The following is a 12,139-nucleotide window of genomic DNA, read 5'->3' as shown; positions in this document are numbered from 1 at the left end:
GAGACCTTCCTGACGTCTCGGTTAACCACGGAGCCCAAGGTGGTAGCAACGTTGGTGTCGACGTTGGCGACGCAGTTGATGTCTCAGCTAACCATGGAGCCCAAGGTGGTAACAACGTTGGTGTCGACGTTGGAGACCTTGCTAACGTCTCCGTCAACCACGGACCCCAAGAATCTAGCAACTTTGGAGTCAATATTGGTGGACCAGTTGATGTCTATGTTAATCATGGAACCCAAGACACTGAAGAGCGATTAACCAAATGTCCTCCGCACAACGATGCGGGACTCGCCCTAATGACACATCCAACTGAACCCCGAATGTTTTATATCTGTGACAATGGAGTGGCGCACAAATTTGAGTGTCCTGGTCATCTGGTTTTCAACTCGGAACTTAACGTGTGTAGTTGGAGTAAAAATATGTGATAGTAAAATTACTGTAAATATAAATATATAACAATGTAGGATATCTACGCATTATTACAAATAAAGTTTATCGTTTATTTTTTAAGTGGTCTCTTTTTATTTTTTGCGATTTCTTGTTGTTAAAGGGAAATATGGGCCATGGGACGAGTATTTATTTTATCATCTTTTTTTCCTTCATTGCGTTAAGCAACTTAACCACACGCAAGACTTATGCTACTTAGGCAAAACAATCAAACACGTATCCCCATAAGCTAATAATCCTCTTTTAAGTATCCATCATTTGGTTTTACATGTAACAAGCCCAAGAGCAATCTGGCGCCAAAAATTCAAGAGATTTTAATTCGCTAGTGGCGCCGTCAAGCCACGAACAACTTAAGACAGATGTATATATATGGGGTGGTCCGACTATATGGGTGGAGATTTTAGTTTGGGACTTCTTTATTATCGTGGACCTTTTCTTCAGCTAGCCCAACCTGTGTTATTTAACGGAATCACGTGGTACTTTTCCATTACGCTACTGATGTTTTAAAGTTCCGAAAGAAAAACGGGGCAAAAGACTAGCAGTTTTTGCTTTTGCGGTCTTTACACCTGTGAAAGAATTTGGGTGCCTCATGCTCATTCATTCGCCATTTTCCCAGTGACCTGAGATGATTTATTTTAAATATTGTTACTCGTATTTCAAACGTCGGGGTCGTTTAACATAAATATAATAATGCTAGAGGTGGCGCAAAAGCATAATCTGGCCGTGGCCATCTTTTTCACCAGGTTTTTTTTAACGGACCATAAATAATTGGAGGAGGGGTTTTTTAACTTGTCATTGCAAACTAATATGAACTTGTGCTATTTAAAAATAAGATTTAACGATAAGTCTGTGTTTTAAGCAAAGGGTTTTGACATATTGAGCTAGTTCTAATGTCTTTGTTAGTTGCAACTCTGTAAAGTCCGTCCAGAAGTCTTTCCAGCTGTTACGTCAAAACGTAAGAATAGAATGGGTACTTACAAATCATGTTCTCAAGATTAGTTACTAAAAAAACAAACAATCTAAATTGGCTAAAAAATTAAAAAGTGCAACAAAAAACAAAATTTTAACACTAAAAAAACTTAGAATGATCCGAAACCTATCAGGCAAATTATTACTGATAACACTGCCTTATAAATACGCCAAATTCCACAAATCAATCATTCAAGTTATCTGTATTCAACACCAATAAGGTGCGTAGTTTTATGCGTAATCTGGTATTTTAAATAATCCATTAATTTAATCACTTATTAGACCATGAATTCCTGGAGGATAATTGCCATTGCATACGTCATTACCTACCAAGTACAGCCCGCAAATCCTCAAGGCGACGGCAACAACATTACCGTCAACATTGCCGACATACTTGACGTCTTGATAAGTCCAAACCCTCAAAATTCCAGCAGAGTTGCTGTCAACAGACTTCCTCGTTTCATTCCCGAAGATGGTGACAACTTGAAAATGCAATTAATGGAACGTAGCGATACAATTGATATAGAAGACACTCCAATTGCAACTGAGGAACGATCAGCGAACCCTATCAAATGTCCTGAACAAAATGGATGGGAGCTGTTCTTATTGCCACATCCAACAGATCCTGAAATGTTCTACGCATGCGAAAATGGATTGTCCTACAAATTCGCTTGTCCCCGTGATCATGTCTTCAACGCGCAACTTAACACGTGTGAATTGAAGGAAATAGACCAGTAGCGCGTGCGTTATCTAATGTTCTCTGTAAATATGTAATTAACAATGTAGGATTTCTATGTATTATTGTGATAAATAAATATTTATATTATACTGTAATTTTAATAAATTCAAGGTATTTTATGTATTAAAGGTGATGTGCAATATTTATTGTAGAATCCTGTAAACAGGACATTACAGAAGTATATAATATACTTATGTTCAAGAGAAGTGTACTTGCATAAAGCGCAGTGCGTAATTGTACGTACCCTGATTCTTCCCAAAAATTGCAATATTTGGAACAAGGTTACAAAACTGCCATCACATACGCGATAAATAGTTCCCTCATCATTACTGTATTAGCGCATGCGCTTGTGGATTTTTATACGACGTCAAGACAATCAAGGTTTGTGGGTTGATTGCTGAGTATTTTGTACCAAACATTTTGTGATAAATATTTATTTAATTAAATTCTATAATTAAAATTAAAATCACTCACTTGCAACTTTAACTTATTACTTCTCATTTATTAAAACCATTAAAGGTTCACAATAAAAATAACAACACTAATATCCAACTTAACCATAACGCCTTTTGTACTCAGCAGGTGACATATTATCAGCCAATCCCCAAATACCTTTCTTGGCCTTCTTCGCTTTAGTTTCCGCGGCGAACAACTGATTCTTAATATTACCATACTCGGCGCCTTGTCCTCTATAAACAAAAGCGTAACCATTCTCCACCAAAGACATCGAAACTGGCACGCCATTAACCGCAACTGACCCCAACAACCTTCCGTATTGGTCAAGCGAGAACAACTCCAAAACCACGTTCTTATTTTCAATCAGATTCCGAACCAGATCACGAGCTTCAACCGCTAATGGTTGACCTGGTTTATTGTCCTCTTCGCGAGGCATTTCGGGAGTGTCAATACCAATAAGACGGACTTTAAGGGTGTCGCGATTGGGTATACGGTTTGGTTTAGCCATGTTGCCGGGGAGATGGTAGAATCTAAAGGTGTCCCCGTCATAGACTGAAGTAATGACTCCTGTTAGTTGCAAGTTGCGAATGTTCTTTGGTAAGTCATTGACGTTTCTGTATTGAGGGTCGGACACGGATTGGACGTAGTTGAAGACCAGGAGTGTGGCGGTTATGGTTAATACCCAAGATAGCGTCATATTGGACAAATCTGAAATATTATTATGACTTGAAATTTGCAACAATGGCCTGTTGTGAAATGAACTTTGGTTTGATTGAATAGTCAAGCATTTTCGAGGCATTGAAACCTTTTTTGTTCGTAGATTCAATTAGGTTTAAGCAGAAGGGGATAATAGAAGGATGACACTCTGTACGCTCTTAATACTTTAGTTATGTAACATGATTCTTCCCAAGCGAGGGAGCCCTACTCATCAAACTTCAGATGGCATCGCACCGTGGTAGGGTGAATTTTATAACCGTTTGGTGGTACTAAATTCCCAGCAATCAACCCACAAACCTTGATTGTCTTGACATGGGACAATAAATCCACAAGCGCATGCGCTTGGCAAATAGTTAAGCAGTGCTAATAGATATAGTAATGATGAGGGAAGTATTTAAAATGGCGTATGTGATTCTGATTCGGTTTAGTAACCCCGATTGCTATAATAAATGTTAAGGATGTTGTTGGGGAAGAATCATGTTACAATTACTAATTACCTCGCTTTGTGGTAGTACACTTCTCTCGAAGAGAAGTATTAATTACTTCTGACACAATAGAACGAAAATTTATGAGGTAATACAGTGTACTTACAATGTTCTACAACCCGATCCAGGCACGATGATAAAATCAGTTGAAATAACACACGTATATTTCTTACAGTTTATATATTCTAGATCTTTGGAATGAAAACGTCATCGTATGTGAATGTACTGACAAGTACAATAGACGATAGCTATTCAATCAATTGATTGTCAACACAAAAATATATGTTGACTTTGAACGATAACATAAACCAACCTGTATATGAACGTTTCAAATTATAATTTTGATTTTGATTAATTGGAAATTACACGGAGAAACGTTTCACACCTGCGTTTGTTTGAAGGAACGCCTATCTAATTGACAAGGCTATGTATACAGTGCATTTTGGTAGATGTAGTAGTGTTATATAACATTATATTAAAGAGTTATTATCATAAGAAAATAATACATAGCTCCATTGCCACTTGTGAATAAGCTATGTTAATTTTATGGAGAAACATTTTTTTACAATTTCCCAGCTGGATATTTTACCAACTTTTATCAAATTCTTAATTTAAATTAAATAATTAATTTACAAAATTCTTCAAATTCTCTGAGTTTTCTTCAACCTTCTTGGCCCATTTTGAGATTTACTGACGTTTCCCTGACCTTTTTGGGTCATTTTAAAATTCCCTGATTTTGTTGGCCCATTTTGAAATTTAGTGACGTGTCGCTGACCTTATTGGCCCGTTTTGAAATTTAGTGACGTTTCCCTGACCTTATTGGCCCATTTTGAAATTCTCCGACCTTTCCTTGACCTTATTGGCCCATTTTTAAATTCCCTGACATTTCCCAGTCCTTATTGGCCCATTTTTAAATTCCCTGACATTTCCCAGTCCTTATTGGCCCATTTTTAAATTCCCTGACATTTTCCAGTCCTTATTGGCCCATTTTCAAAATCCTTGACTTTTCCCAGTCCTTATTGGCCCATTTTCAAAATCCTTGACTTTTCCCTGACCTTACTGGCCCATTTTCAAAATCCCTGACCTTATTGGCCCATTTTGAAATTCCCTGACCTTATTGGCACCATTTTGAAATTCCTTGACTTTTCCCAGTCCTTATTGGCCCACACATTTTGAAATTCCCAGACTTTACCTTGACCTTTTGACTAATTTTGAAATTCTTCAACTTTTCCCTGACTTTTCGGCCCATTTTCAAAATCCCGGACTTTACCAGGTTTTCCCTGACCTAGGGAAAATTTAACGAAGGCTATATATAAAAAAATTCCGATAGAACGGTAATTAACGTAATTTATTCCCAAAATTTGAATCCGTAATTACCAGCAGAAGTAAATAATAGAAGTGAAGTAATATATACTTCTGTTACCGGTAATTCGGAATATTACCTTTGCATAAGTTTAAATCTCCAAAAATACCAATTTTAGGTGACAATGTCTTTATTTAAACCAAAAGTGTTCGTTTTTTTAAATTTAAAACAATAATATCAATTAAAATAATGATATTATACATGAAAAAACTAATTTTAAAGATGAATTATAATTAATACACACTTAAGTGCGCGCGCATTGTTACGAATCAATTCCAACTAATCAAGAGAACCCTTTTTTTAACAACAAAAAAAAATTATCTAGAACAATTCATTAATAATAAAGAAATTAAAAAAAACGGGAGTTAATAAACTTAATAATTTAGGTATTAAATAGGTAAAGGTGTAAAATTTAAATTGTATAATACGCGAAGGGGGCCATTGGGTAATGCAAAAATAATTCATGAAAATTAACTAAAATGGTTACAAATTATTTAATGACAATTAGAAAATTTAATAAATTTTTTTTTTGGAATTTTGAGGAATTATTTAATTATACTTATCACGATTTTTGATAAAATATATGAAGTAAATTACAATTTTGACGCATTTTAGTAAAACTAAAGCATACTACACATCAGCGCTTTTTCCCGCGTAAATAGGGTATGGTACGAGCATGCGCGTGAGGAAGTTTGTTTTCACGCTATAGGATAGACAACTCCCTATCTCCAACGGCAGATTATTATTATTATTATTATTCAATATATACTCTGTTCCAGCTTCGGTTGTCAGAAGGCGCAAAGCTAGGTTTATATGTAACGTAGCTTTGTGTGTACTGACAACAGACGAAAGCAATACAAATGTTCAGGATTTAAAATCTCGAGATCAGCATTGCTTTCGCTACATTACATAGAGACGTAGCTTTTCGCGTGCTGACAACCGAAGCTGGAACAGAGTATATAGATGCCGTCGGAGATAGGGAGGGAGTTGCCTATCCTATAGCATGAAAACAAACTTCCTCACGCGCACGCGCATAGCATCAAAACGCTCTAATGTGTAGTAAGCTTAAATCATTTTAACGGTTCAAGGGGTTCCCTTGTTAGCTAGCTAGTTCATCGTGTTTTGCAATTATTTAATTTCAAAAAAGATTAAAAATAAAAAAAACCTTCCAATCTATTTACGGTTGCATAAGTTCCAGCTGCGTAACCTTTTCGAAGCGACACCCGATGAAGAACTATCAGTCGAAACGGGCGACACTTTGAAATTATTGTTAGAACTTTTAGAACTTGTCGAAGATTGTGAGTCTGTGGGTGAATTGGATTCACTATGAGTAGTAGTAGTAGTAGTCACAGTGTTTTTAACATCCACAACCAACGGGTCAAATTTTTTCTGTTTCGAAGACCCCTTTTTCAAAATTTCCTGTTGATTTCTAAACTTAGATTTCAGCGAAGAATCTTCTTCGCTGAATTCGAGTGATGATTTTGGAATAATTTCGGGTTCATTTTTCTTCATTTTAATCTTTGCCTTACGTAATTCGTTAGTAATAGTAACTTTAGTTGGAGAATTAGAATTACGAACGTTCTGTTTCCGTAAAACTCTAGAAGTCGAGGGTTCGTCCAAACCTAATGATTCCCCGCCGTCACTACCACCTCGCGATGAAGACACTGTTTGAACTTCATCGACATTAAGACCTTTTAATTCCTTTGATAAACTAGATTTGTGAGAAACAGAACTATTTATGTCCGGTGATGGATTTTTATCAAACTTCCTGAGTTTTGAAGGCATATTTTTCCTGAAATCATTTGAGGTACTTGTAATTGAATTTTCGTAACTGTCATCTTCGGATTCGGTTTTACGATGCGTTTTAGTTTCAGTTTCGGTATCGCGTTTGCGTTTTCTGTTTTTGTTACCGTCTCGTGAACCATTTTTATTATCTTTAATCAATGATGAATCCATTGAGGAATCGCCTTCGGACAGTTCAGATTCGCTTGATGATTCCGAGTTCTTGGTCAATTTAAATTTTGCGCTTTTCGCAGCTTGTCGAGTTGGTAATAATTTTCTAGTCTGCATTTCGTCGGAATCAGATAGACTAACGCCCCCAGAATTCTTTGGTTTGATAACTTTCTTCGATTTCTTTTTGCACGAACTAGTACTGCTAGTTTCAGTCTGCATTTGGTAATCTGAGTCGTCTTCAGTTTGCGTTTTAGAAGTATTTGTAAATTTCGAAGCTTCAGATTCAGACGAAGTCTTGGAACTAACGGTTAATAGATCTTTCTTGCCATAACTTTGTTGTTGCTGTTGCAGTTTTCGAATATCTGGTTTAATATCTTCCTCTTGTACTTGGTCTTCGGAAGTCTTTTCTTGTTTGATCTTGGAAACCGCGAGGTCTTCCGTTTTTGAGGAGGATCTGGAACTTCTAGTGGAACGTTTTAGGGTAACTTCAGACGACGCGTTACAAACGACAGCGGCTCGGGAACGCGTCAATCTACGTCCGGAATAATTTTCAAGTAACAACTCTAAATTTTCAACGTGTTGTAATCCAATTTTATCTTTGTTTTCATCAGATTTTTGTAATGAAACTTCTTTCTTAACTCCCCAGTTGGTCATCTCTCCTGATCGATCTAAAATTTCGCAATCCTCCTCGGACGACTCCTCAACTTTAACCTTCAAATATGGTTTCAGCTTCTTTGTGGGTTGTAAACGTGGTACTTCTTTTCTCCTGGTGTTTGTCTTCCCTCGTAAGGCATGCTGGGACTCATCGTCTTCATCCGACGTCTTTACCTTATCACTTGATCCTGAAGTACTTTCTTTATTAACATCAATACTTGATGAACTCGAGATGCGACTTCGTATTGGGTAATGCGTATCGCTTCTTGGTGCAAGTACATTATCTTGACGCTTTCTTTTCGATTCCTTTTTAATATCAGATTTTTCAAGTCTTTTCGGCGATGTTGGTTTGGATTTATCAATAAACTTCCTGACGTTGAATCCTTTTGGTATCTTATCAAAGCCGGGTTTAGGGTTTTTTCGAACCAAAAACCCACCAGGTATGATATAAACTTGTCCGGACATCAAACTTTCTCTGGTAGAAATCGATTTCTTGGTAACGATCTGCGACGTTTCATCGCCTTCATCTTCATCCGTTGATGTTTGGATCTTTTTAAGGGCAAACCCGCCACTAATCACTTTGTAACGATACCCACTTAGTGGGATATGTAACCTTGGTAAAATTATGCGAAGGGTTACGCTTTCCTTCCAATTTTTAATATCAAAAGTAGCTAAAAGGTACGAAGACGGTCCTGATGATTCGTCGCTACTGATGGAGTCAAAGTGAATGTACCCTGGTGGTTTCTCGCTTCTAGGGCACGGACGGAAGTTTGGTAAAACCCGCGGAAGTTGTACAACCCCCGGTTTCGGAATTGTCGAAGGCTTTGCCGATGTTACTGGAGAAGCTTTGTTACTAATGATGGAAGATGGTAAATGTTTTTCCTGGAAAGATTTCATTTTTCTCTCAATCTCGGCTGCGACTGATTTGTTCACGTTTGAGGCCATGGACGCGTGTGGTTTGAACATCTGCGAATTACTCGATGTACTCGGTTGTTGCTGTTGATTATGTTGAATTGGATTCGGGTTTACGAGCGGTTTAACCAATGTAGATTGTTGCTTGTACTTATTAAAAGTCGCCGCGTACTTTTTCGGTAACGAATCGTTACTGTTGGAACCGCTTGAAATGGTACTGCTACTTGACGGTGATGATTCCCCGCTGTACAAACTGCCAGTACTGGCGTTACTGGGTGGTGACTTCTTTTTGGGTTCCGCCGGTAAGTGTCGACAGATTTCTTCCAAGTACTTGCGTCTAACTACTAAACCATTGACTTGTTTCGTAATCAAATCCTTCAATACCGATTGGGGCAAAGGACTCAATGTTGGAGGTGGATTTCCAATGAAATACGACGGTAATTGAAGAGGACTGAATATACTCAAGAAATATTCGTTTACCAACAACCGACTAAAGTCCTCGACAAACTTGTACAGATCATCGTAACTACACTTGCTTAATTCCGCCAAACTTTTAGCGCTTAAAGTTGGAATTGGAAAGTTTATATTCATTCGAACTCTATCGGGGAATATAATGTTCCTCAAATACTTTTGATACGCGTTTCTACTCATTGGCGCCGATATGAGGGGACTGGTTTCCAAATGAGGTTTTATTGTTGGAACAAACTTAATTACAGGAGGAAGTCTAATGACGGGGCTAAGATCCAAAGGCTGATTTACTGGTGGTGGAGCGGCGACTGGGGTTTGCGGTTTCGTTATAATATTTGGTTGTAAACGCCGGGCATATATGGGTGCGGCGACGCGTTCCCTACGGGGTGCCATTGGAGTTTTCTTGGGTGTTTTCTGAGGTGTGGTCGCCTCCTTCAAGGCGCTTATGGCCTGCTCAGTCTGTTTTCTAGCGCGGACAAGGCATGGGAATTGAATAGGCGCTCTAACTACCGGTTTAACTTCCGGTACCGGAGGTGGTGGTGGCGGAGGTGGCCTTGTGGCCGAGCGTCTTACCATATGTGACGTGGATTGGTTCATTGAGGATTTTGTTTGTGGAAGGACACGAACGATACATGGTACAACGCGACTATCAGCGGATGTAGCGTGAACTAAATCATTGTGAGGTATTAACCCAACGAAACTGGACAACTTCGAAGTTGCCGGAGGTATATTTTCGCATAACAACTTCTTCGTAAGCGGTTGCGAGCTGGAGAGACCCGATTTTGATTGTAACTTTCGAATTTCTTTACGGATATCTTTCGCGTACTCTTTCAATTTTTTGACGCGTTTCATAAGCGGAAGTACGGAATAGGTCGAGAAAAGTTTCTTCAATTTTGTTCGAAACGATATTAGTTTTTTACTACTAACCACGATTTTCTTAGCAGTTTGAATCTTACGGCGTTTTGTCTTAACGTAAGACTGATGTTTTGGAACCTTATGATCTTTGATCATGTTATCTTGAAGGAATGGGTATTTTTCCATGAATAAATGCGCTAGTGACCTAATATTGAAATGATTCTTTAAAACCTTTTTCGAAGCGCAATGGTAAATCGCTTGACCGCGCGAATCCATTCTTTCGATAAATTTCATAAACGGCCATTGTTCATTGTTTAAAAACGGGTGCGTTTCTAACGTGACCCCTTTGGTCCGAAAGATTTCTCTAATATTGTGCCGTTTCTTCATATGAAGACTCAAATTCAGGGGTTGGCTAAAACAACGGTAACATAAAGGGCAAGCTAATAATGTCTCCACATCGTGACTAGCGACATGCGCGTTGTATTCCATTGATAAGCTAAAACCGACGTCGCATTTGTCACAATGAAATGGTTTTTTACGGGCATGGACGCTTTCCAAGTGAAATACTAAACTACCACGATTAAACGACTTGCGGTCGCAATACTTGCAAGTGTGTAACTTGACCGTTTTGTGTCGCCTTTCGTGGTACGTTAGCTGTACGCGGCTTTTAAACGATTGGTCGCAAACGTAGCACAAAAACCGATAATCTTTCAATTCGTGAGTTTTTAAATGTCGATCAAGGCACTTTGAACTGGCGAGAATTTCGCTGCAGTATTCGCAAAGAAATGGTCCATCTAAATCCATCTTTGAAATTCCTAAAATACAAATTTTTGAAAATAAATGAATTAATATCACAGGTTAATATTTGATTGAAGGGATATTGTTTTGGCAAACAAATACCTAAGTTATCAAGATAAGACCTCGTATAAGCGGTTCCCATAATAGCGGTTTCACGAAAATGCAGTTTACCCATTACAGTGGTTGTCGTAAACGTTACAGCAGTTCCCAAAAGAATAGTACAACCGAGAAGTGAAACACCAGGGTTCTGACGAAATTTTTATATTGAAAATTCCTAACTTTTCCAGCTTATACTTGACCATTTTAAGGAGTCCACAGTTACACCTGACCCATATTTATCATTGCTAGAAGCATGGTTTGATATACCAAACGAAATCCATGACCTATCCCTGAATTTTTAGAAAAACAGCTTAAAATCCCCGACTTATTCCCCATTTTCAAAATCCCTGACTTTTTCCCCCATTTTCTAAATACCAGACGTTTTTCCCCATTTTTCAAATCTCTGACCTTTTTTCCCCATTTTCCAAATCCCTGACTTTTTCCCCCATTTTCCAAATCCCTGACTTTTTCCCCCATTTTCCAAATCCCTGACTTTTTCCCCCATTTTCCAAATCCCTGACTTTTTCCCCCATTTTCCAAATCCCTGACTTTTTCCCCCACTTTCCAAATCCCTGACTTTTTCCCCCACTTTCCAAATCCCTGACTTTTTCCCCCACTTTCCAAATCCCTGACTTTTTCCCCCACTTTCCAAATCCCTGACTTTTTCTCCCACTTCCCAAATCCCTGACTTTTTCTCCCACTTCCCAAATCCCTGACTTTTTCTCCCACTTTCCAAATCCCTGACCTTTTCTCCCACTTTCCAAATCCCTGACCTTTTCTCCCACTTTCCAAATCCCTGACTTTTTCTCCCACTTTCCAAATCCCTGACTTTTTCTCCCACTTTCCAAATTCCTGACTTTTCCCCCCATTTTCCAAAACCCTGATTTTATTCCCCGACCCCATTTTCCAAATCCCTGTTTTCCCCCACTTACCAGATCCCTGACTTTTTCCCCCACTTTCCAAATCCCTGACTTTTTCTCCCACTTTCCAAATCCCCGACTTTTTCTCCCACTTTCCAAATCCCCGACTTTTTCTCCCACTTTCCAAATCCCTGACTTTTTCTCCCACTTTCCAAATCCCTGACTTTTTCTCCCACTTTCCAAATCCCTGACTTTTTTCCCCATTTTCCAAATCCCTGATTTTATTGCCCGACCCCATTTTCCAAATCCCTGACTTTATTCCCCATTTTCCAAATTCCTGACTTATCCAGGTTCTGTAGGAACCCTG

At 38.4% G+C, this 12,139-nt stretch overlaps 2 protein-coding genes across 2 annotated transcripts in view; both read right to left on the bottom strand.

Annotated features, from left to right (window-relative positions):
• Positions 1-2,633: 2,633 nt before the first annotated feature.
• On the bottom strand, positions 2,634-4,131 carry LOC149615961 (uncharacterized). The gene is made up of 2 exons (XM_089857233.1): positions 3,917-4,131; positions 2,634-3,316 (listed from the first exon to the last, which is right to left on the bottom strand). Exon 2 carries the CDS (start codon positions 3,303-3,305, stop codon positions 2,706-2,708), a length of 600 nt encoding a protein of 199 aa, XP_089713359.1. The 5' UTR covers positions 3,306-3,316; positions 3,917-4,131; the 3' UTR covers positions 2,634-2,705.
• Positions 4,132-5,285: 1,154 nt separating this feature from the next.
• Positions 5,286-12,139, bottom strand: part of LOC149615959 (uncharacterized) — a 34,188-nt gene continuing 27,334 nt past the window's right edge. The window contains exon 2 of the mRNA XM_089857224.1: positions 5,286-10,830. Coding sequence (XP_089713350.1) covers positions 6,347-10,819 — 4,473 coding nt within the window. The 5' untranslated portion in view covers positions 10,820-10,830 and the 3' untranslated portion in view covers positions 5,286-6,346. The remainder of the gene's footprint in view (positions 10,831-12,139) is intronic.

The sequence above is a fragment of the Phalangium opilio genome, unplaced genomic scaffold (genome assembly GCF_054372755.1).
Source record: "Phalangium opilio isolate 3A_F unplaced genomic scaffold, DU_Popi_V2 ptg000217l_1, whole genome shotgun sequence".
In the NCBI taxonomy this organism is placed as follows: domain Eukaryota; kingdom Metazoa; phylum Arthropoda; class Arachnida; order Opiliones; family Phalangiidae; genus Phalangium; species Phalangium opilio.
The sequence above is the reverse complement of the archived record's forward strand: the minus strand, read 5'-3'. Positions and strand labels throughout refer to the sequence as shown.

Bases quoted from the DNA above. Each gene is read 5' to 3' on its own strand.
- LOC149615961 (XM_089857233.1), bottom strand. From the start codon at position 3,305: ATGACGCTATCTTGGGTATTAACCATAACCGCCACACTCCTGGTCTTC.